This window comes from Macrosteles quadrilineatus, unplaced genomic scaffold, assembly GCF_028750875.1.
Source record: "Macrosteles quadrilineatus isolate MER2022 unplaced genomic scaffold, UCM_ALF_1.0 Scaffold_4__1_contigs__length_99947679, whole genome shotgun sequence".
Taxonomy (NCBI): Eukaryota; Metazoa; Arthropoda; class Insecta; order Hemiptera; family Cicadellidae; genus Macrosteles; species Macrosteles quadrilineatus.
Window position 1 is genome coordinate 15707134 of NW_026542597.1, and position 26795 is coordinate 15733928.

Genomic DNA, 26795 nt, shown 5'->3' on the forward strand with positions numbered 1-26795 from the left:
AATTAATCATTGGTATGAATTATAATCATTTTTAAATCCATGAAGTGTCATAAGGATATTGCTAAAACAGGGTTACAAAACGGTTTGATGGTTTTCCTGATGTAAAAATTTAAACACACCATTCAATCTTTAATAATTTACAAATAAAAATACTTTTTTGAAAATGCCACATGTTTTAACGCACTAAAAAGAATAAAATAATTGATAAATATGTTGAGAGAATAACTACTTGTGAGATTTAAAACAAAAACGTGGGGCGCATGCAATAGATCATAATAGTTCAATAGGTGAAGTAATATGTAAATTAGCATGCGCCCCTTGTTTTTTGTTTTAAATCTCACAAGTAGTTATTCTCTCAACATATTTATCAATTATTTTATTCTTTTTAGTGTGTTAAAAAATGTGGCATTTTTAAAAAATATTTTTATTTGTAAATTATTTTTTAGTTTTTAGTCTTTAAGTTTTAATGTGTAAATATGTTATATTTTATATGGCCTGTTAATACAAAACCAAAACCTTATTTTCTGTAATCAGATGTTTTATCTTTACTTTAAAATGCTTGTTTTATATTTTTAGAATATCTCGGGAGCAGAACCTGTGTACCTTTTAACCTCTGCTCTTCTAACTGTCAAATTTAAGTAGGTATTTACAGCTGACTTAAATCAATTGATCTTACATTCTTTCAAAATGTAAACATGGAAAATTTGGAAGCCCATGGGACGTAACCCAAGGGAAATGTGAAAATTAAATGATATAAATTAAATAAATAAATTAAATTCTTCTAACTGTCAAATTTAAGTATTTATAGCTGACTTAAATCGATTGATGTATTTACATTCTTTCAAAATGTAAACATGGAAAATTTGGAAGCTCATGGGACGTAACCCAAAGGAAATGTGAAAATTAAATTATATAAATTAAATAAATAAATTAAATGATTGTCATCCATTTGTGAGATATGTTTCAAATTTCATGTCTCTAGCTCATCGGGAACTTCGTTTAAAATTGATATCAAAATTTGTAGGAAAGTGAGCTAATAAAAACAAGCCCATGGGACGTAGCCCAAGGGAAATATGAAAATTAAATGATTTAATATTGCATTGTCATCAATTTGTGAGCTATGTTTTAAGTTTCAAGTCTCTAGCTCATTGGAAAGTATAAAAAATTGCAAAAGCGAGCTAATAAAAACAAGCCCATGGGGCGAAGCCCAAGGGAAATATGAAAATTAAATGATATAATATTGCATTGTCTTCCATTTGTGAGCTATGTTTCAAGCTTCAAGTCTCTAGCTGATTGGGAAGTTAGTATAAAATTGATTGCAAAATTTGTACCGGACAAGAAAGCGAGCTAGTAAAAACGTTTTAAAATAGCTTATTCCCTATATGGGAAATTCGCTAAAATAAACTCTGTAGTTTTGGATTATTGGAGTTCTGTTGAACCAGCACAACGAACTGGTATGTGCTGAACAGTACATGTACACACTTGTATGTGTTGAACTGCATACAAGTTATTTTTATATAGGCCTAGAGAGTGTCTCTGAACTCTCTACCAACCTTTTAGGGAATCATTCGTAGACCAAAGACAAACTAAAATATTATGTTTTAAATTTCCTAAACTTAAAAGTAACTTGTACACTTGCCAATGTTTTTCTTCACAAATTATATTTTATTTGTTAACCGTTTGTTGTATGGAATTGAAATTTGGTGCAGATTAATAAACCCATAGACCTATTTTAAGAAAACATATTTTTGTATATCATGGTTGGTATAAAAATGGCGGTCATTTAAAATGATTGAACTGAATTCAAATAAAAACTGTTTAGCTAAAAAACTACTGTTGCAATGTTTTATTTAGACGATTTTCAATGTTGAATGGACGAATTGAAAACGCTTGACGTCCATTTATGAAGCGCCATCAGGGTCTTCAAAACCAGGTTGTTTAACTACATGAAAAGGATCAACCAGTGAGAAATAAGTTAATATAACCAACCTACTATTGTATTAAAAGGTACCTATTTTAAAGTATAGCAAAGTATGTGTAACAAAAAAGAGAGTCCAAGTGCTGATGGATACACAATAAAGATTATCAAACATAACACTGATATTTTGCCTTAATATAGGAATGCTCTCTGAAAAGGGATTTTAAAATCAGTGTTTTATGTTTCATGACCTTTTATTGTGTATCACCAAATGTACTCAGATAAGTCAGCTGATAATCTAAGGAAACGGTCCAAACCCTGGTCTTGCTACCATCCAACGTCTTGACTATTGATGCTAACGTCGACCTAGCATCATTAATTGATCGTCCAATGACAAACGACATCTGGGTCTAGTAAGGACCCAGCTTGGAATCGAACCAGCGACCTTCAGATTTGTAGCGAGCACTAAACAACTCTGCTACCACAGACCAATAGTTACTTTAAGACATTGACACACACCTATAGGTGTGTATTTTAATCATATTATAAGAATGCAAGTGAGCTGACTTGTGTAGTTTTCACTGGAGGTTCTAGGTCCTTGTCGGGGGGGGGGGGGGGGGGGGGGGGGCTACCATAGGGTGTCCCAGACTCCCAAAGAAAAGAGGGGGTTCAGAAATCCTCCCCTGGAAAGCTTGGTATTTTTAAAGCCATTTCGTGGCTTTTTAAAGCATTGTAGTTAAGTAGTTAAGACAAAATGTGTGTTTTAATTTATTTTTCCACAGTCCAATGGGGAGTGACTTAAGCCTCTGTAGCCCCCCCCCCCCCCTTGCAACCGCCACTGGTAGCTTTGCTACTCACTAAGATCAGATGTTTCTTTAGCCAGGGCCATTCATTGAAATTTTAATGATCAAGGACTGCAAGGCTTTTTAAATGTTGCACCCTTTCAAATTAAGTTTAACAACTATATTTGTTTTTGATGAACTTATTATTTATTATATATCACTGGACTAGAGACGTGAAGCATTTTTGTCACGAGTTTTGATATTTTGACAACATGCCTGGATCTGTTAAGCCCATATAATTTTTTCACATTTGGTTGATAAAGTAAAGTAAAAATTTCTAAATGAGCAGGTTTGCTGAAACTTTTTTGTTTAATTTTTTCTTAGGCTCATATCATACCGTACAAGAGCGCTATTGTCGTCGCGCAGATGCCGTCGAGACCGCCCAAAAAAGACCATGTCATAGCCTATGTGACGGCAAATGTGTCGCGTTGAATGTTGATGCCGTCCCACCAGCGCCGGGTGCCTGTTATGTGTACACGATGTGTCAAACGATGATCACTCCAAAAAGGTCTTCCAGTTGTTCTGCCAGTAGTCGTGCGGCAAATGCGTCCTGCTGACCCTCCCAATCCATATAACAGGGTCCTCCTGGTCACTAGCGCCGCGTCGCTGATGCGACCGTCTGCGTTGGCAGCGCTCAGCAGCACACTGCTTCGATGTCCTCACATTTGTTCACTTGTCGAGAAAATTATTGCAGTTTAATTAATTAATTAATTTCTCTAATAATGACTTATCAAACCCCTATTAAGTAAATCAAATCAGATCTTAGTAAGGTATTTATTTGCATTATATGATTTCTAGTTATGGTTATTTTAAAATGTGGTTTAGGCAGAAGCTACAAGATAAGCAGATGATCTATTTTCTATTATTGTTATCTTAGAAATGTACATGCAGAATCAACATTTTATCAAATAACATTAACATATTAATCTTGTAATGTTTTAACTTCATTTACAAGAATAGTTAATTAAATTTAAATTTTAAACTATTCCCGCCATCGTAATAGTGATGCTACTCCGCTGTTCCAGTGTCTAATAGTACTAGAATGAGTGAAAAGCAATGGCCGCCTACCTGAACCACTGTTATTTTAGCAACGAAACGGAGCAAGACGTTTGATGTTTACCGACGTTTTTTGAGAATTGAAGGTAATATTTAGGACAAGGAATACACAATATGCATTGAAAACATAACAACAAAATAAATTACTACTTCATTCGAAGTTAATGGTGTACGAGGGCCTTATTTTAGCCATAAAGCTGATAGACTGCTTGTTACGGGGCCTTACCGTATGTTTGATTTTGCGGGAAATACAAAGATTCCGTTTTCGCGCCATTTCGATTTGATGCTACTGGCCCTAGCCCTAGCAGCAGCTGCTGCAGATGGCATGGCTGCAACAAGCTTAGGTTCGAAAGTTGTCGTGTGGCATAATAGCGGTTACTAAAGCGATCAAGCTTGTTTATCGATTCTGTTTAACAAGTAATGGTTATCTGGTTCCGTGAGTCACTAAATACGAGTGTTAATTTGCGGTGAAACTCGTGCCGTAAGTTAACAGTAAACCTTTAAAATTATGCGGTGACGGTGGCTTGCGAAGTCGAACTCAAACAATAGACTCCAACCCTAGACATTCAATGTCGGCATCGTTGAGGGAAAGGTGAATATGTAGCACCTTGGCGAATTTCCTCACCGGAATCTAAGAGCTATTTCCATTCCTTCAAATTGTAAGTTTAATTTTACTTAATCTAAATGGAGTTGAAGTTGGTACGAATAAGATAGGTGGTATTATAATTTCACCTCTTGTGAGGAAAATTGACCTCACAGGAAGGATGTGATGCGTCGTTATTTTTGTCCCCGTAGGCAATATACGTAACTGTAGCTAATTAATTTTTTTAGTTTATTTTATTTAGAGTATTAATGTGGTTAGGCTTGTTATTTTGGTTATAAATGGATGAGCAAATAAATATTAATTGTAGGCCTAGGCCTACCTAAACTTGGTAAGTTACCTAGGCCTAGTTTTGTTGGAGACTGAATCTGTAACTTGTTAAATAGATAAATGCTTCATATTACCCTTACTATTTCTTATGGCTTGAGGCTTGACTGTATTTTTTATTTTTACTTGATGTTTAACTGAATTTCCTTAAGTGTTATATTTGTCCTACTGAGAGTTAAGTTTTATTTGATGCTTATTAACATAGGCCTAGGCCTTGCTCACTTGTCACAGGCTTATACTCTAGGCTAGGGTCTTTTTTCTATCAGCCATCAAGTTCTTCCCATTCTCCTCTAACTTATAAGTTATGGAGGTCTAACTTATATTATAACCATTCAAGAGTTAGACTAGGTCTAGGCTATAAAATAGCAATAGGGTACTTAATCATTTTTTGGGATTAACCTAATAAACTTAGGCCTAACTTAACTTAAGTTGGCCAATTTGATTTATGCTTCACATTTATTTAGAGATAAGTTAGAGTTAAAGGCTTAACTTAACTTAGTCTCTACCATGTTTTTTCACAACATAGGCTATAGGTTACAGGTCTAAATCATCACGCTAACCTAATTCTAGCCTTAAGCTTTAGGCCTAGGCCTTAGGCTATAAAATTCTTGCATTTGTTAAGGTTCATTTAAAATAGTGAACTAAGTTAAGTTAGAGACAGCCTAGAAGTAAACTTAGTAAAAATAATAAGGGTTCAATCATTTCAAGCCGTAAGTTACAGGCATGGTCCTTTGCATGGTTTGCTGTTTGGACTTGCAGTTTTTTTGTTTGTTTTCCTTTATTTAGTTTTATTTCTTTTTATTGTGGCTGACACAGTCTATTGTAGGCTAAGTTACAAACTTAGGTAAACTTAATGGCCTAATAAAATCTTTGAATCTTTGAATGGTCGTTCAACAATTTTAATTTTGATGAAACTTATAAAGTTTTAACTATATCAATAGAAATGTCATGCAAGTATTGACAACTTTATTTTCCCTCAGAATTTAGGCGGCCATCTTTGTTTGTGCGAAACCCACTTTTTTTTACAAAAATCGCCGTTTACTCAATGTTAAATAACTTGGCCTAAGTTATTTTATTTTTAAAGATATCAGGACAAATTAATAAGTTTACCAAAATATTTAGCATAAAATGGGCTTCAAATTGATACATAATTAAATGGGATAAATATTTAGGCTACAGTAATAGGCCTAAGTAGCCTAGGTAGGCTACCTATGTCAATGCAAAAACGTTCACAGATTTTTTCAGCGATGAAAATGTTGTTATTCATGCAATATTTTTAAAGGAAAAAATAAATTCTCACCTTTGATAATTATTTTAATTTAAAGCTGTCGTACGAGACAGTCTAAATCACAAGTTTTAATCAAAAGTTAAGAGTGTTGTCCTTTTTTGTCTCATAGGTCTATAAATATGGTGGATTGTCCAATTTTTCAATTTTCAAGATCTCATATTTATAACAAAAAGGACTGAACCAAAAAATATCAAATTTCTGTCATAAGCACAAGTTACTGGTACCTACTATAAGTATGTTAAGTTTGATCATTGAGACACATCTAGTTTAGAAGATATGCCACATCAAAGTTGGACGAAAACAGCAAAAAAAAAGGAAAAAAAAGCCAAATAAAACGAAGCATGTATCGAAATAAGCCAAAATGTAAATTCTTATGGTTTCATTACAAAAAGTTTGTTATTTGTATGAGCATACAAATAAGTTGAGGTAAATTAACAGTTAACCAAATTCAAACCTAAATTAACTCGCGATTGAATCGGGGGGTACTGCCAAACGAGAAGTTACAACAACTAGTATGCATAGACCCTATCAATGCTGATACAAGAATACATGTTCAACTTGGTTTTTATTGATTTAATGCCACTTTAGCCTTGGCAGTAGCCTTTGCCAGCATGTTAAAAAAATGGCTGACAAAATAGGCTAGCTCTGAAAAAAAATTCAAGTAGCCTACAAAATTCGTCTAGGCCTACAGTGCATATTTTACAAAAGACGAAAAACTTAAGGTTAGGTTTGAATACTGCTTTCCACTAACTGAATGGGGATAAGAAATAACCATAGGTTATCCCTGCTAAGCGACTTGTTTGTGACTTGACATTGATACGAGGAAGATTGACTAACTTACCTGAGGGAGGTAAACCACTCTTTATGAAGTTAACAAATAACGTAATTTCTGTCAAGGAGCAATGATCTTTGTTTGTTATGAGTTGGTGTGGAGTGTGTTAAATACGATTTCCGTATTCCGTGTAGTCTATTTCCACAGTTAGTCTGATATTTATTTAGTAGTGCAGAGTACAGTAGTTAAGTTAAGCTATGTAATGTTACCTGTAGGTCTATTGTGTAGCCTAATTTCATTTTCAAGCATAAACTTATAAGTTACCGATACTCACCGTACTGGGCTATTTCTTTTAAGGTATGATTTTGATTGGGGATGGGATCAAGCAGAATTACTGTAGGTTCGCAATTACTAAGGGCCATGTTATTGACGTTCTGCTGTATACCTACATGTTATCTAAGTTTTTATGTCGGTTTTTAAGTTTGAATCCCGCCAATCATCAATGGATTTTATCCATGTGATAATGCAGCAACCCTCTAAGTTTAGGAACCTCTAGCCTGAATGTGTAAAACAATTCTAGGCTAGAACCAGTGTCCTAAGGAGGTGAAGGTGGAGAAACACAAACAAATAGGCTAGGCTAAGTTAGGTACCGGTATTGAAGTTTTAAAATACATATGGACCAGTCCTGCATAAAATTGCATTAATTATGTAGTTATCCTAGGCCTTTAAAATATTATGGTACCTACAACTACCAACTAACTAAGGCCTAATTAAGAAGAATCCTATATAAGTTAATTCATTCCGGTATGTTTTTTTCGTGCGACAGAATACTTAATGTCTTGATATGAAGACTTGATATGTTGTTACCAGAGGCTGAAGATGGGTTTTGATGAAAACTCAAAATATACAACCACATTTTTTAGTAGCCTAAATTGTGATTAATTTATTCTAGTGATACCAAGAATAATATATTGAGTTACCGTAAGTAATTATTCCAAAAATAACTGGGAACCTAAGAAAATACTGGATGACCAAGTTTAAGCCTTGTTAATTAAAAAGTTTTTATCTGGTGAATCCATGTTTTGATAGAGCCCATGCTGGCTCTATGTTAAAAAAGTTGGTAGTTAAAATATTAAATATATTAAAATTTTTTGCGAGTGCAACTGTAAAACTGAGAAAAAAATAATGAAGCTAGCTTATTCGACCCATCCATTCCAATTATGAAATTTGGCACGGATGTGAAGAGGTGGATAAACTAGAATGGAGTTTGTGAACCAGCAAGATCGGGTCATGGTAACAGAGTGTTAAATGGGGTTTTGAAAGTTTTCAAATATTGTTTTGTTATTTTTTAAATTTTTACCCATAGAACATGGATAGAATTATTGCTGTAGGCCCTAGGATTACAGAGTGAATTCCATAAAACTTGACTTCCAAAAATTAATAACTTTTGCTATAATTTCTCTCGTAATACAGAGGCAGGTAATTAAGCCCAATCAGGTTGCAACTACAGTACTTAAACACTTAACTATAAGCTGATGGTTAACATCAGCTCCTTTTTATTTTTAAAGAAAACAAATATATTTTTCCTTTGATAAACTTTAAATATTAGGCTACCATACTGAGCGGATACAATCTGAAAGTTTATTTGATAGGGTGAAATATGACCATGTGATCCTTCTATTTACCTCCCTTTATGCAAGATGAGACTAATCTATCATGTTGTTATCAAATAAAAGTAATCATTATTTATGTTTGGAGATGAGGAAAGCTTAGGGTTTTCTTCCTCCAGGTCAGTAAGAAATGTAGTTGATGGTTTATATAATCGAGATGCATTCTCTACAATCTTCAGGTTCCAAAAAGTTTTTTATTTTTCAGTTATTTCTCTAAACCATCCTTCATGATTTTTAGCGAATTTCTCATTATATAGGGAATAACGTATTACCCTACATAGGCTATATTACCCTACATATAGGCTATATTACCCTACATATAGGCTATATTACCCTACATATTGGCTATATTACCCTACTAATAAGCTATTATTAGTAGGTCTCATGGTGAGACCTAGACCCGGGACCGATTTACTTTTTCGTTTTGAGATCCCCAGAGGCCAAAACCACCACCCGTTCAAATTCATATAATGTGTGTGTATGTCTGTTAGCGCGATAACTCGAGCAAAAATGGTCCGATTTCGATTAAGTTTGGTACAAACGTGTAAACCTACGCTATAATTCGAACGAGTTCGCGAACCAGCATAATCGGATTATGGGAATGGGGGTTTTTAGCCTATGGGAGGTTTTATGGGGTAAAAATTTATTTTTCCCATTTTTGACCCTAAGAACACAACATTTCATAATTTCAATTTCTCTCCAAACCATTTTGTAGAGCTTAAAAAAAGAAATAATTTTGTATATTAAAGCGTTTTTGTAGGCCCATCAGTTACGGAGATAATTAAGAAAATTCCAAATTTAAAATTCCCTTGTTATTCTTATGGAGAATAAATAAACTGTTGTAGTTTGCTTGTTTATGGATATATTTTAATCAAATTGGGCAATTTTGTTTATTTTATACTAAGCTATCAATATTTCAATAAAAAAAAAACACACACACCTTAATATCTTCCCCGTAGCAGCAAACCTAAGTACTCACTAAAATTAATGTTATTTAAAGAGGAAATAAATCTAACAATTTTTAGGGAATATTTTAGTAGAAATCCAGCCGGGTAAAATTCCCTTATTCTGCAGATTTGCTGCGGCGGGGGTATTTTTCATTTAGCCTAAGCTATTGGCTAGCCTATTTTTAATTTTGTAAGTAAGTTACTATAAAACTTTGGTAGCCTACTGTTCTTTCGTCATTTCCTATACCTATCTGTTAATTTTTAGGATTCTAAAATTCTAAAATCGATCACTAGGCTAATCTTTCTAGCATACAGTAAATAACATTGAGATTAACGACTAACTTACTGATAGGGATAATGTTGGTAGGCTATATCAGACTTAAACGTTTAAGACTACCTAACTCATTTAGCTTAATTTTAAATAATATAAAAGGCAAAGCCCTCACTGACTCACTCATCACTAATTCTCCCACTTCCCATTTACCTAGGAGGCTGAAATTTGGTACACTGATTCTTTAGGCATTAAATAGGAAAACTAAGTAGTTTTTATTCTGATCGGACTCTCGGGCTCTGCCCCAGTGGCTCTGGAGTTTCCCATGTTAACCTTATGATTTTTCATATTTAAAAGGAATTAATGAATCTTAACAGCTGTTTCAATTAAACAAGTTAGTTCTATTCTATGATGTTCAATAGCATTAAAGTTACAAGGATTACCAACAGGGTGCAGCACTATCTTTTTTTTTAAATTTATGACAACAGCTAATTTGCAACCAAAAGGTGAGTGAGCGTAGCGAACGAACTTCAACCTGGAGGCGAGTTAGCGTAGCGAACGAGCTAACCTGAAGGCAAGTGAGCGCAGCGAACGAGCTCCAACCTAAAGGTGAGTGAGCGTAGCGAACGAACTTCAACCAGGACCTGATTGAGCCATGCGAATACTTATGAAGTTAAACGGGGCAAAGCCCGAGGGTATAGCTAGTTTTAAATAAAACCATTAAAACATTGCAAACAAATAAGCTGCTCAAAATTTTTTTTCTAAAAAAAAAACTGTTGTGATCTTTGAAACCTTGTGATTTCCTGCTTTTGGATCAAACCAATCTGTGCACAACTTTTATGTTATTATTTCTTTTATCTTATTTTCTTTTCTGCATTTCTTCTATGTTAGTTAACATGTAGGCTAAATTAATCAGGTCTTTTCATTTGTTGTTTTGTGTAGATGAAATATAGGCTAATGTTTGAAATACAATTTGCTTTACTGGATCCCTCTCTTAAGCACCCGTTACACCGGAGTTATAACAAAATGTCATTTAATGAGGGGGAGTGCTATTTTAGTTGAGTATCTTCAAATGAGTAGTAATTAATTACGTTGTTTGAGTTTTTGTCATTTCCCGAAAGTTGTATTTTTTACCATAGAAATTACACAGCTCAGTTTCTAGAATAGATATAGAGATGATGTTTGGTTTATTATGTTTAGCTTGTTCAATTGTATAATTTGTATAGTCCTAGCTACCCTAAGGCCCCCCATACATGTAACGATCGGCCGGCCGGCCCGGCCTGAACAGTCCACGCCGGCCGGCTGATCGTTACGTGTATGGGGTCGTCGTCCGGCCAACCCCCACCTTCAGGCCGATCGTTACGTGTATGGGGTCGCCGGAAGGCCGACAGTACAATCGTAGCATTATTTTTTTTATTTCCGTTCATTTTTAAGGTCAGGCACGGTCATTGACATAACCTAACTTTATTTTCTGTTCAGTCTTTGTACTAATATGGCTACGTGGACTAATCAGCATGTGCTAGCCTTTATAGAAGAATACAGAAAGCATGAATGTCGGCGGAGGGTCAAAACAAAGGCATACCACAACAGGGACTTAAAAGATCCAGCTTATAGCAAGTTAACAAAAACGTTTTTGCCGTACGAAAACTGATTGCACACTTGCCACTAGGAGGAGGAATTTCAGTCCGGCCGGCAGGCGAATCGTTGCGTGTATGCAGTTTGGCCTTCCGGCCCTCGCCGGCCGGCCGATCGTTACGTGTATGGGGGGCCTAAGTTGAGGCAGTCAAAGGCTGCACTAGATATACGCAGTGCGGCCTTGGGCTGCCTCAACTTAGGGTGGCAAGGACTAACTTATAGAATGGATTAAAAAAAAAACCAACAATTATGTTTTTAATAATAAATAGAGTACGGTAAGTTAGGCCTAAATTAAAAAAAAATTCTAAATATTCTCTATATGTAAAACCTAGTTAGGCCTACAACATTAAAAATTAGTAGAACAATAATTAACTTGTTGTTTTTAAACCAAACTCATCCGACAGATCATAGAGCATTCTTTAAGAAAATTTGTTAACTATCTTTTATGGATTGTTATTTCACATTTGGCCTACCTATGTATGATATTGGTGTTGTCCCAAAATTTGTACTGGATCTAGTAAATCTTATAAATCGTAAAAAAGAACTCTCCCCCTCCCCCATTGGGGTAACAAAAGTCCAACACATTTTTGTTTGTTCCTACAGTATAAAAAGGTGTGCGGTTTATGATTATGAGTAGTAAAAAACCTCAAGTAAAGCCTACAATAATCTTTGTTGATCTCTTGTCGAGGTGTTGTAAAAATTTTTGTTGGTACCGTTGAAAAACGGTTGACAATAGGCTACTTTGATAAAAGAAAATAGTGTTTTATTTTTGAAAAAATTGGTTTTTAACATGTCTTTTATGTGGTGTGGATGTGGTTTTATAATATGTCCAACATATTGTTTCCACTCTAGATAAATCTTTACCGGCACAGATACCAGTTCTGGATCTTTCCTTCTCACAGAAACTTTCTAATGCCCCGAACCTCTTAGATGTATCAACTTTACAACGTCTAAGGATGTTCCAATGTTTAGATGTATCAGTAGGCCTATTCTTGTTTCAATATTTCCACTGCTGTTATTCTCAAAATATAAAATAATAGCTGATACCCGTTGGCTTTGCCCGACATACTTTTGAGTTTGACTGAAACTTTTGAATTGACTGAAGCTACGAACCAACATGTCCTTTTACATAATTTTTCTGTATAGTAACAGTTATCAAGGATTAATCTATTCTTCCAGCCTAATTACCTTGAAGCTAATTAGACATATGGGACTACTGGAATCAAACTAAGGGAGAACTTCTTCATTTGAAAAATTAACTGCCTTTCTACCGAGAGCTTCAAACTGCTCTCTCCGGAACAAAATTATAATTTTTCCCCCAAAATACTATTCTTGTTCTATCTCCTCTCAATTTTTCTACGCTTAAACAACACTCGCCAATAGTAGCCTTCAGTTTAGTTTTTCTCATTACTAAATTGAACATTGTTAGATAGGCTATCTTAGAGTAGGATTAAGTAACATAAAAATGTTTGTGACATAATGTTCTCAAATATAAAAACATTTTGTCCAGATGTTACAAAGATAAATATTTAGGAATTTTTGTTTTGACAGGAGCAAAAATTTAAACGTAGGTAACATCTGATTAGTTGTCATTATTTTATCTCTTTCTTGATCAAAATCTCTTGGGAATCGGACGAGTAGCAGGTTTGCTTTAATTTCACATTTTATTAATTTTTGTTAACGAACCCAAACTATCACTACAGTAGACTCCCTCTTATCCAGACACCTCGGGACTGAGGCCAGTCCGAGTCCGAGTAACGGGTGTTCCGGTTAAACCGATGTCCATAAAAACTCGTTAAAACGGCCTCTTTACTGTGATATTCGACTTAAATTTAAGAGAGCATTGTATTTAGACACGTGATCACTGGTCTCAAATCTTTCCCACGAGAACAGTCGTTTCATTACTGCCCACTACCTGCCGATCTAGTCCGGTTAAACCAATGTGCTGATGAAAATTGTCCGGTACTTTCCTGTATCTGGTACCTGCGAAAAAATTCTTTAACCACAAGTACAACTTCGTCGATCCAGAGTCCGGAGCACATACTACCGTTTAGGTTAGGTTTGGCTAGGTTAGGTTAGGTTCGTTTACTTACAATACTCATGTTATTGATAAACTAACCTAACCTAACCTAACCAAAGTACAACCAGGTACCAGATAACAGGAAAGAATTTTTACGCAGGTACCAGATAACAGGAAAGTACCAATTGTCCGTTAAAGAGATGCCATTTCTGCCGAATGTAGTCCGGTTAAACCGATGTCCGGTTAAAAGGTGTCCGGATAAGAGAGGGAGTCTAATGTATTTTACTTTAGATTGGCTAGTGGTAACAGATAGAACTAAATATAATGGTTATAATAGGTTGCTATGTTTTTTTTTTGAAGTTAGAGGTTTTGTTCGGTCTAGCTGCTGTACCTAAGTGTTTTGCAATGGGGAGAACCAAAAAATAAAGTGCTGCACTCTGTTGTTTAACCTTGTAACTTTTTAATGCTATTGAACATCATAGAACCCAACTTAATAATTTATTATTTGAAACAGCTGTCAAAATGCATCGATTCTTTTTAAATACTAATGCATTTAAGGTAAACATGGGAAATTCCAGAACCACTGGGGCAGAGCTTCTTGGTAGTTCAATAATGGTAATGGGACAAAAACCTTTTCGGGAGTGTATAGAACAACTACCCAAAGTTTCATCACAATCGGATGGCCGGTTTGGTAACGGATAAAGGACAAACAAACATCAAACAAACATGGATTTTATAGATTGTTTTATATCCATAAATATGTTCAGTGGTATTATTGATTCACCTATATTTGAAACCAAAGGACACAGTGTATCAAATTGAATCTTCAATAGGCCTATGATAAAGGTTTTATTTAATATTTTGTCAGTAATTTTGTTAATACAGTCTATAGGCGTTAGAAAAAAAACTAAATTAGGCTTACTAAGTGTTGCCAAGCTTTTTTGCTTGTATTTTACTTTACTATCCACGATCATTATATAATTCAATAAATTAGATTTACTTTCTACAGAAATGTTCCACATATGATTAAGTTAAAAAAAAATGGAATTTTGAATGTAGGAGAGTATAATAAATAAACATCATTATTTTTTATTATTTGTCCAAAAGAAAATCTGTTTGACACCAAAGCATGAAAAATTGTAAACCTCTTTTCCGCACTTGGGTATTTTTCTCTAGGTTTTTGGATTTTATGTTCACTATATATCACAAACTATACCCTCTAACAAAGAAATTACCATAATTTTTTACCCATTTTGACATGGCAAATCTATTGAACTATGCAAACATTGATAGAATTCTTATATGTTTTATAAATTCCCACAATTTGGGTATTTTCCCAGGCCTGGTCCACATTACTAGCTACTCATATCCCCAAAATATTATCATGTAATCTAATCTCAAGAAAAGGTTAAGTTAGGGTTGTGTTGTAGGATAGGATGGTATAGGTTATGTATATGACATGGCATATGGTGTATGTTGTGCTAACCTAAAAAAGTGGGAGGAAAAGGGAACTTTTATCGTGTCATGAAATGAATGTTTTATTTCTATGAACATGACACACATGTATGGAAAATGTCTAGTCTATGAACATTGAACTAACGGTAAAAATTTTATTAACAGTGTAACATACTCATGCATAGGCCTATTCCTACATAGCTTATGAAATGACAAAAATAAACCTATAGGTATCAATACATTTTGTTGTGCCTTTTTATTCTAAAACTTAGTATGTATAGCTTATGCCCTATGCATGACTTTGCCAACATATTTTTATTTTCTAGGCCTATTTATTTACCCATTTAGGCCTACCCAAAATAATATCATGTACGGTAATCTAATCTCAAGATACGGTTAATTTAGGGAGTTGCAAGAAATTACTTGATATTAGCCTAACAAATTGATTTGTCAAATCATACAACTAGATTTTAATCTAAATCATGAGAAAAATAATACAGTACAACTTGGTTACTTAGTTTAAACATTATTTCAAATTGTAAATATTTGGTTATTTAGTAAGAGTGAATCCTTCTATGGATTAGTAAAATATTGCTGATATCGGTATCGTTGGTATCAATAATTTTTTGCAATAATATCGCTGTATCAATTCTGTATCGATGATTATTGAATCTTCAACAGAACATTATGCACCACAAGGAATATGCTTCAAATATTCCCATTTTGAATTTTTTCAATGTAGCCTATTTACAATTATGTCAGCTAGCCGGTCTGGAAGTAAACTTGCTGCTTATATGAACTTTTGTGTGTCCATTCCATTTTGGGTTCAAGATTAGCCTATTAGGCTTTATGATTAACAATAACTTCCTATATCTTCCGTTGTCATTTCTAACACTTCCTTAGTAGGCCAATTAGTGTCACTACTGACTTGTGTTGTACATTTATTTTTAAATTTGATTATATTTAATAGCTTGAAACCTTTATTTCGTATTTACATCGTTCTTTCTGCAAATTCTTACTTGTTGTTATTAATTTGTTTATATAGTTAGTCACAACCGTAGTTCATATTGTGATACTTCCTGATGTTTATTTCCCTTTGTTGGATGTGTAGCTCTATGTGTTATGTCATATTATTGTATAACATAGGTAGTAACTGTTAGGTGAGATAATTCATAAATAAATGTGCTGTTTTAGATGTCTCGTGTGCAGCGGGCTCTCCAACTGGAAGATGACGAACCGGTGTCAGAAGTTACAGTTAAGCTTGGTAAGCTACACACATTCTGTAAGAGCAGGCTTTTTTAAACAAATACAACAGAAAGTGTAATATAAATTAAATCATCATATTTTATCATATTAAATCATCTTATTTTCTGAGTGTTTTCGTCTAGGGAGTTTTCAATTTGCTTTTAGTTAGACAAGCTACAGTGCATTGTTAATCAGAAAAGTGCCAGTTTAATCTAGAGAAAAGTCTATTTAAATGGTTCTAATCTAGATCTTTGTCAGTAACAAAGGTCTCATTTCACTCAACACTCATTGATCACTCATCTTCACCTGAAAATACACTCTCGCTACAATCCTCAGTAGCGGAAAGTTGTGTGTCCGTAGCCTAACAGGATCCTAAATATAAAATATACTGATTTCAAAATAGATTTGTACCATTTTGTAATTGGGGACACATTGTTTTGCCACAGAGTACGTGGACTCGTCTGAGCTGGTGGAGTCCGTGATGACGAGTCCATCTCCGTACCATCTGTTGGATCATGAGTATGGCCAGACTCCTCAGAACCAGATCATGACCGGACCCCCCGCCCAGCCCCCCCGCTCACAGGTAAATATTAGAATCAACAAATCTGTATGTCACTTTTTTATGTCCTAGGACGCTAGATACTAGCCCGAAATCGTTTTTCATATTACTTCAGGCTACACTTAGGGGTTGCAGCATTATTATCACTTGGATAAAATCCATTGGTGATATGGCAGGATTTGAACCTGGGACTGAAGTCTACCACTAGGCAAGCTCCCCTAACAATACTAATATCTGTATGACTCTAGAATTTGGTCCAATCCTGGTGCTTCGATGTGCAGGCTGTGAAAGGTTTTTTTTCCGGTTCCTGGTGACCAGTATGCATATGTTTAACAACCACGTTTAACAACCTACCAGCTGCTTTCACTTAACCTATCTGTGTCTCGCAACACCTAATCCCATGATGATGTTTCATTTATTTAGAATATGTCTGTAATTTTGAATGACTTTGTAAACAAATTTGTATTCATTTTATTTGGCTTTAATGTTTTATTCCCTTACAATTTGTGATATATTTTGGCTGCATCAGGTTTTTTTTTTGTATTCACTTTCCAATAGTTTCAGATATGTAATAGAATATTTCTATGAGCTAGATTCTCAAATCTTACAATTGCTAAAGTACTAATGACTTTTGCAGGCAGTGAAGCGAAGACTTAACCTGGATGCCCCTTCAGGAGATGAAGGATTCAAAACGCCAAAGTCAACCAAAAAAGCTCGAGCTACGAGCGCTAGCCCAGCTAATAAAAGTGAGGTTTTTTGCTTAACTTTTAGTATGGATGGGATTAGTCTTTTTTACTGTTCATCTTTTCAGCTTTAACTTTGTGAAAATTATTGTGATTATAAAAAATTAAAATCTTAACATAGTGACATTTTGTAATTAAGTTACAAAAACCCGTACTGGTCAGGTTAGTGCATCAGCGAATGCCAACCCCCAACTGACTATAGCTTATCCGAAACACCTAGAGGGAAAAGGTTACATTTTAATATATGATGACCATATATTAAACCATAGTAAACCAATAATTTAAAACAAAGCTACCTGTTCTGAAATACTAACCAGTGAGTTAAGCCCACTGAAAAACCAGCAGTTTGATGATCGAGGAAAACTACTCGATTTGTATATTAGTTTTCATAAAACCGGGAATATTAATAATCACCAAAGGCCAATGGATGTCCATTCATAATGGAATCTGTTGGTTCTCTTCCTGAGGTGGTTGTGTAGTATGAAAAATGACTCTTGGTGTTACCACAAACGCAAAGGATGAACGTGGATATAACCGTGATGACGGAAGCAATGTACATCCATTTACAATAATAAACATACATCCAATTTTAATGCATTTCTGGCTAATCAGAGCAGTTTGGTGATCTGAACAGGGTCCGGCTCAAATCAGTTCGAATTAGTTTTGGTGTTTTAAACAATTAGGCAGACATAACAACCAATATCGGAACAGTTTTTTGACCGATCTTTCTTATTTGTCTGTCAGACAAGCCTCCAATGACGAGGTACGACACGTCTCTCGGACTGTTGACCAAGAAGTTTGTCGGACTGCTGCAGAACTCACCCAAAGGTGTAGTCGATCTCAACGTCGCCTCTGAGTGTCTGGAAGTGCAGAAGAGGCGGATCTACGACATCACCAATGTGCTCGAAGGCATCGGCATTCTTGAGAAAAAGTCGAAAAACAACATACAGTGGAAGTAAGTTTATCCAGACTATGAGAAAACTTTTGGGAGTATTGGTGTTTAGGAAAGAAATGTTAATGTGGCATATTATTGTGTTGTTCATGATTTGAACCATCCACAAACTTAAATTGGTTAAGGTTAGTACTTAAGGGCTTTAAAGGTGTCCACAATTTTGAATATCTAACTTTTTTTAAATCGAAAGAAATGTACTCTGTAAATGTTCAGGCCATTTTTCTTATATTTATACTTTTTCAACAACAGTCTGATTTGTAGGTTATTTTTGGATTTGATGGGGATTTGTCGCTTGATTTTTATGATTGTAAATAATGTCTATATAAAAGTGTTGTAACTTAAAAATAACAAAAGCACTCAAAATATAGTGTTGAGGTTCACTGAAAGAAATCTTCAAAATAGCACAATCTACTGTACAAAAAAAAGGCATTACAGGTAGTCTGGCCAGTAGCAAAATGAAACTTAAGGGTGGCGAGTGAGTTTATTGTTGTACTTTTTGGTTCTATTTTAACAGCACACAGCTGTTTTGATAACAGATTTTTGCCGTCCACAGTCTTGTTTATCCCTGTTTATGATGTATTAATGCTCCAAAGAATTCTGACCATCCAAAATTATGTAGGATCCATGATAAATACACTGCTTATATAGGGTAGGCACCAAGATAATTTTTTGAACTAGGCCTAAAGAAATATTTGATTAATGCAGTTTGAATTAACAACTTTCACTGTGTAATTCATGCATATTTTAGCTTAATGAAATAATTTAAGTTTCTTATATTTTATCAATTGAAACAATGGGTTGTGTTAGATATTTTTATGTATTCATGTATGAATGTTCATGTGCTTTTATTGTATTGTGTAATTTCCACCAGGGGAGGCCAGATTCCTATGGACTCACAGAACATTCTACAAGCGGAGATAGATGATCTGGCTCGACAGGAAAATATTTTAGATGGACTTATCAGGAATGCAGGTTAGTGTTTATGTCTAATTTGTAGGAACTTGATATCTGTCAAATTTTAGTTCCAAGGGTAGCAGTTAGTATTTGGGTACCGCTAATCAGTGTTGTTAAATGGGTACCGCTAATCAGTGTTGTTAAATGAACACTCTTAAATTGAATTTCCCTTGTAGGAAATAATTTGGTAAGACCTAGACCTAGGACTGATTTACTTTTCGTTTTAATGTTCCCAGAGGCCAAAAACACCTTCCATTCATATTTATAATTTGGTACAAACATGTAAACCTAACGTTTATTCAAATGAATATGTTCTTCGTTTTTTTTGTTGATTCATACTTTGGTTGATCATGGTGTCTACTCTCCGGGAAATTCGGGAAAACCGGGAAAACTCCGGGAATTTTATCTTACCTTGAAATGTCCTGGAAAACTCCAGTAATCCACCCGAACCTCCGGGAATCCACAGCCCGGTCATTGGAATCGTCGGCTAACCAAACACTATTGCTTTTGTTGCCGAAATCGCAGGAGACGATTATCGGTGTCGCCGAAACGGCAAGATATCCTCACGGGTATTGCCGCGATCGCGGGAGACGCTTATCGGTGTTGCCGAAACCGCAGGATATGACATAAGACATAAGACATAAGACATAAGACATAAGACATATTTTATTTACACAATACGTTCTTTATAAAGTACATTTCATACATAAGAACAGGTGTTTCGTCATAGTGATGTATTATATAGTAAAATTAATAGTTAAAATAATTAAAATAAACTCATGTAGGATATCAGAGAATTTTTATCTACATTATAGGGTTCTCCAAAAATTCGTCAAGTGAATAGTAGGCTTTCTCAATTATTTTATCTTTTATTTTATCTTTGAATTGAGTAGCATTTAAATTTTTAAGATACAGGGGTAATTCATTGTACAATCTAAGTCCCATATATTGAGGGCTGTTCCTAAAAGTCGTCAATTTGTGATGTGGTAATCTGAAATTATATTTATTCCTTGTATTATAATTATGTGTAATATGCTCACGGGTATTGCCGCGATCGCGGGAGACGATTATCGGTGTTTCCGAAACCGCAGGATATGCTCACGGGTCTTGCCGCGATCGCGGGAGACGATTATCGGTGTTGCCGAAACCGCAGGATATGCTCACGGGTCTTGCCGCGATCGCGGGAGACGATTATCGGTGTTGCCGAAACCGCAGGATATGCTCATGGGTATTGCCGCGATCGCGGGAGACGATTATCGGTGTTTCCGAAACCACAGGATATGCTCACGGGTCTTGCCGCGATCGCGGGAGACGATTATCGGTGTTGCCGAAACCGCAGGATATGCTCACGGGTATTGCCGCGATCGCGGGAGACGATTATCGGTGTTGCCGAAACCGCAGGATATGCTCACGGGTCTTGCCGCGATCGCGGGAGACGATTATCGGTGTTTCCGAAACCACAGGATATGCTCACGGGTCTTGCCGCGATCGCGGGAGACGATTATCGGTGTTGCCGAAACCGCAGGATATGCTCACGGGTCTTGCCGCGATCGCGGGAGACGATTATCGGTGTTGCCGAAACCGCAGGATATGCTCACAGGTATTGCCGCGCTCGCCGGAGACGATTATCGGTGTTGCCGAAACCGCAGGATATGATCACGGGTATTGCCGCGATCGCGGGAGACGATTATCGGTGTTGCCGAAACCGCAGGATATGCTCACGGGTCTTGCCGCGATTGCGGGAGACGATTATCGGTGTTGCCGAAACCGCTGGATATGCTCATGGGTATTCTCGCGCTCGCCGGAGACGATTATCAGTGTTGCCGAAACCGCAGGATATGCTCACCGGTATTCCCACGATCGCAGGAGATGATAGCTGGTGTCGCCTTACCTATTAGTTATACTGTTTTATTATGTTGTAAAAAATATTTTTCTTTGGAAAAGTTTTGTTTTAAATTAAAATAATCATTAATAGTAATAATTAATTATTATTAGCGGGCTGCGATTAGTTGAACGGGTTCCGATAGTAGCTCTTAAAATTCAGGAATTTGTCTTGAATTCTCCTGGAAAACTCCTTGAATTTTTCAAACCAGGTTTAGTAGACACCATGTTGATTGGCCAATTTAACCTTAGTAACCTTGTGAATTCCAGCTCACGATCTCCAAATAATGAATGAGGACAAACGGTACGGCTACATAACTTACCAGGATCTCCGCAGCTTTTTGTCTCACAAACAGACGTCGCTGGTCATCAAGGCACCTCCTGAGTCTAAACTGTATGTAGAGTCACCTGAAGGAAAATACGACAAAGAGAACAAACAGCTTGAGGTAATAAATAGTCCAAAATTTAAATAAATCGAGTTTATCTTTAAATCATCAAGATTGATGAGTATTGTTTGCCTATATTGGTACAATTAAGATTGTTTTGTTTAATTTGTAACTTTGTAGAATTAGTTTTGTTTAAATGTACGAGAAGGTACTATGGTTCCAAGCAGATTCATTTACATCAATAATAAACGTGTATTCAAGGAGTCAAGTTTTGACTACTGCCTTTACGCTTTATTAGACCAGTGTTACTCGGTCTGAGCAGAGCAAGATGTCTCTCTTGCCAGGAGACAACAATTAAGTTCATGGTTTGAATCCGGGGCCAGTGAGATAAATGAGGCATTCACCTGTCTGTACCATAGACAGCTTGGTGAGAGAATTCCGTCTCAAACGAACGGTGATTAGCTTGGGAGGACGTTTATAGGAAGGGTGTGTTCTTTGTTAGTTGCAACTCGTATACATGAACGCCTTCCGCAGTCCTCTCAAAATCGTAAATTTTCAAACATGCATCTCTGCAGACACTTTCTGTCATTGTAAAAATAAAAGATAGGCTTGGCTTGGCAAATATAGTTGCTCAGGTCAGAGATATTATTCCTGGCCTAAACTGGTTCGTTGACCTTACCTGAACATATCAGGGATAAGCAAACCCCTAATTGACAACCAGAATAAGCTAGATTCTTAGTTGGTCAGCATTTGTATCACTTTCTGTTTCTAATATAAACCGTAGAGTTTAAAGTGCTTCCTTATTGCTGTAATCAAGAGTTGTTTTCATCTTAAGAAAAGTGTGGTTCTTGAAGAACCAGTTTGAAAACACCTAGCTGTTATTATCGAAATAACTGACAACGTTGTACGGTTTTTAAGACAAAACTTAATCAATATTTATAATTATCTTAGTAATGATTGCGGTTTGTTACAGTTCAACATGCATCTGAAGACTGACCAAGGAGAGATTGAGGTTTTCTTGTGTCCTGACGAGAGATCTTCACAACAAAGGGTACACAACCAACACTGGGCCACACTGGACGAGGTGATAGTCAAGGAGGATAGGCTACACTCCGAGCCGTCTACTTCTACGTCCAGTCCGCCCAAACCTTCCACCTCCTCCAGCGATATGGACGTGGTCAGTTACTAAAATATACATCTCATCCGTATTGATCAGCTGTGGCAAATTGTTCATCTTAAATGAGCTACTCACACAGTGTTCTATTGCTGAAATTCTATTTACTTTAGATATCAGTACAGTATAACCTCATGGCCTCGGTTTATCCAGCCAATTTCCTACACGTAGTTGCATGCACTGGTCTCCCCGACTCTAGCATTATCGGTTTATTTGTTTGTTTACAATCTTACTTTATTTACTTGAATTGCCTGGCCTGAATATCCCGCTGGCCTCATGATGGTTGCATATGGGGGGTTCTACTGTAATTGACATCAATAAACAATGTTGTTGACTCACTTAAATCACATTTTCAGTCTGAAACTGGCTACAACATAACATTAGAGCCTCCCAAGCTAAAAATCTTAGTTGTCGCTAAATAATGTGTAGCCTACATTTAATTTGTACAGTAAAACCTCGATAGTTCGACACTTTGTGGACTTAATGTCGAACTATCAAAATGTCAAACTATAGGGAATAAAAGGAATTTGATATACAGGATGTATACCACTCTTTTTAGTCAAAGCTAAAATCATAGCTGCATTGTTAACTGTAATTAATGTTGCTTTGACGTCCATTAGGTAAACCAAAGCTCACAGCTAAATCTGTATAGTTCAGTTTTCTATTTTCACTCCACCTTATTGACCAAAATAGAGGGGACAAAACAGTTTCAGAAAAATATTTTTTCGGTTGATCAATTTAAGAAATTTTTAAGGCTATATTTATTCATAGGAATCCATAACAGTAATCATGTATGGTATTTTATTTTCTCTCATCTTAAAATACGGATGAACTACCTGAACTACAACGGACATAATTCTCGTTGCGTAGCTTATCTTACAATTTATTTAAATTTTTTAAGATGCTGTTGGTTAACTGGAGTTTTGGTTTAATCGGGTGCAGATAAAAGGGGTTTTATTGTATCTTCCTGAAAACTTGTCTCACTGAACTATCGTATCATAAACTTTTTCAGCAGGGGCTGTTACCAGACCACCTCAACCCAGACCTGCAGCTGATGATCAAGACGGAGGCCTATCCTCTAGAGACGTCCTCAGGTAGTGGGGTACCCCCTCTGGCACCTGAGGTGACCCGTCGTCTGCGCAACGCTCTCATATCCGAGGCAGACGACCTTCAACCCTACCAGCTGCAGACGGAGGACCAACACAGTTCTGGTAAATCTCGCACTTGCATGCCACTAGACTCTAGGCAGTGCTTGACCATCTAGTGCCTCATCTAATATTCCTGTAGTCTCACGTAACCCGCTTGTAGACATTTGCTGTTTCATTGTTTGCCGAGTATCATTCATTTATCGATAAGTTATTATGGATTTCAGTTGTGGCTTTGTGTTTTAGTTGACTGTTTCTTACTTTGTAGTGAGTATATTAAGAGTTGAGCTAGTTTAATGAAGAAATTGATAGTTCAGAAGCTAAGAGATACACAATACTGTAGACTAACATGCAAGCCTAACCAAAATACCCCGGAAATGGCTATAGCTGCGTCTACACAAGGAGCAGGCACAGTTACTTACCTTAAGTGTATTTCATATTACCTGAGGCAGGTTGTCAACCAGCTTCGTAAATGCGGCTTAATAATAACCGAATAACACATGTAACATTTAAGCTTTAATACTGGTTTATACAACACGACATAGTAAGCAGCTTCTTTCCGTACCCTTTTTAGACCAGAAAGTCATCGTTTGCAGAAAGAGATCGTAACATTTTGCTATTAAATGCAGTATAAAAACCTTTTAACTTTGTCCCACACAATTCTATTTACAAAACAAATATTTTTGGGGAGGCTATGTTAACACCTAGAGAGAACAGAAATTAAATACACAAAATGTAACTTATCAACTCGTTGTTGTAATCACTCATCGGTGGTCGGCCAAGTAAACAACGAGAACTTTGTATTATTTTGCCTGTGAAATGATGGGCCTCCCAAGCTAAAAATAATTGTCGCTAAATAATGTGTACATTTAATTTGCATAGTATATTTTAGATTTTTTTGTGATTGGGGTTAGTTTGGTTAGGTAAAAATCATTTTACTTCAACATCCTCTGATGAAATATTTTTTCCAATCTACTTCCTAAAAAAACCCTATGATAGTACAAAAGCAGAGTTAAGTTTTGTTATCTTTTATTGTGTACCTATTAGCCCCTGGACTGTTATTCCTGCATAAACTAGCTAAACTTTCTTTTCATAAAAATCCAATATAGCTACTTGGCTTTCCTTTCGAATATTACTTAGTAGTAAGTAATTGTTACAGTTGATTAGAGTTGTGAAAACTATTATGATAATTAGTCAGTAGTTTTACTACAACAAATTGTAGCTGTGAAAAGACTGATGTGTTACATTTTTATGTTAGTTTACTGTAGTTTTTTTCAACATGAACTACGAAACAATGTGCCTTCAACCAGACCTGAACTATGTAATAAGATTTCATTGTTTTATAATGAAAGTTTTTTGGTCTGTGAATTGTAGAAAAAATGTTAAGACTAGTCGATACAGACTGTAGGCTACTTAACAGTATTTACTACAATTAGGAATTAGGTAGGCCTATACTGGGCAGAAAAGAAAATTTTAGTTGAGGATCTCATTTAGTTCGTTAATTACCCTAATTTTAGTTGTTTTAACATTAGGTTGAAACAAACCTAAATTACTTGAAGAAAAGTAATTCTCAAGTCATGTAATGACTCACTACCAAACCAAGTCTGCCTTTGCACTTAAGTCAAAAATCAAAATTAATGTATTCACAAAGTTTTAAGTTATTTTTTACTTTTATATTAAACTAAAAAAGTATTGATTTTAAGTCTTACCTTTACTGTTATTATTTGTTTAGAGCTGTCAAATAAAATATATAGGCTGCATATTAGCTGTCAAATAAAATATATAGGCTGCATATTTCCATTTTTTTTAAATATAACACAAGTTTGTTATTTTTGGTTTTCATGCAGTTTATTCATATGTTAAGAAACATTAATTGTTGGTCTCATTTACTTCTTTACAGAAGAATACTCGAGGTTTAGCATTTTGCAAATTATTATGTTATTCAGCTAATAACAATTTTTTTGTTATTTCCTTGTATTGTGTTTGTTTAAATTACAAAATCATCTATTTATTCTCAAAACCTTTGCTTTGGAGTGTTGTGTGAATTTAGACTTAACTTAAGTACAATAGAAATTGCTAGTAGGAGTATTTTTGCAACCCTCTTCATCCCTTATAACAGTTATAAAATCGTCTAATCTCTTAAAGGTGTATCAAAATGTCTAGTAGGAAAAAATCCTTCTATTTTATTCCCCTTTTAGAGTATAAGTCAGTCATTAGAATTTTGTCTTAGGATAAGGGCAGATTTCCGCAAATATAGTTTAACTTCCTGATGTTTGTTTAAACTTTAGGTTTAACCGCAGATTCACTTTCTCCAAAACAACTTCTTGGTTTAATCTAGGTTTTAAGTTAACCCTCCAGGTGAATAGGGGAGTTAAACTGATGATTAAGTTAAACATTGTTTGGGGAAACCGGCTCTTAATTACAAGTTTCAATGTTTAAATATTGAAGTCGCCTTTTAATATTTAGCACAAAGGAAAAGTACAAAATATCTCTTATAGTGGCTCTTATATTCAGATACCAAAGTAAATAAAAAATTAAATACCTACTAATTACTAGTCTAAATTACAAATGTTCAGTGAAAAAACTACTTTTGAAAAAAACATTCAAAGATTTCCGTATACAGAGGAATATTTGAGGTTGTAAGACATTGAAGCTTTGCATCATGTGCTACTATGACACGCAAATTGATTATTTATGAAATATTGTTACAATATTGGGTACTTAACAATGTAAGCAAACTTGAAAATTGTAATTACTTCATATTGTAATCCTATGTATTGCTATTTTCCATGAAGACCTACTCAATTTTCTTGTCGTAGTTTTAGTAACTCCATTTTCTTTTACATTCCCACCTAGTTGTTATGTTAAGTTTGTTTTTTAGTTATTGATGTTTACCTAAAATACTCCATGTTACATTTTGTTGGTAAATATATAAATTAGTGAAAACTAGTGGA

At 35.3% G+C, this 26795-nt stretch overlaps 1 protein-coding gene across 2 annotated transcripts in view; it reads left to right on the forward strand.

Annotated features, from left to right (window-relative positions):
- Window positions 1–4151: 4151 nt before the first annotated feature.
- LOC128992185 (transcription factor E2F3-like) overlaps window positions 4152–26795 on the forward strand; it is a 36089-nt gene continuing 13445 nt past the window's right edge. Inside the window, exons 1-9 of one of the 2 annotated variants that reach the window (XM_054415645.1) lie at window positions 4152–4475; window positions 15997–16066; window positions 16494–16630; window positions 17244–17352; window positions 18094–18304; window positions 19173–19273; window positions 21407–21582; window positions 22496–22699; window positions 23709–23907. In XM_054415645.1, the coding sequence (XP_054271620.1) occupies window positions 15997–16066; window positions 16494–16630; window positions 17244–17352; window positions 18094–18304; window positions 19173–19273; window positions 21407–21582; window positions 22496–22699; window positions 23709–23907 (1207 nt within the window). In that variant the 5' untranslated portion in view covers window positions 4152–4475. The remainder of the gene's footprint in view (window positions 4476–15996; window positions 16067–16493; window positions 16631–17243; window positions 17353–18093; window positions 18305–19172; window positions 19274–21406; window positions 21583–22495; window positions 22700–23708; window positions 23908–26795) is intronic. The other variant, XM_054415646.1, reaches the window with a different exon arrangement.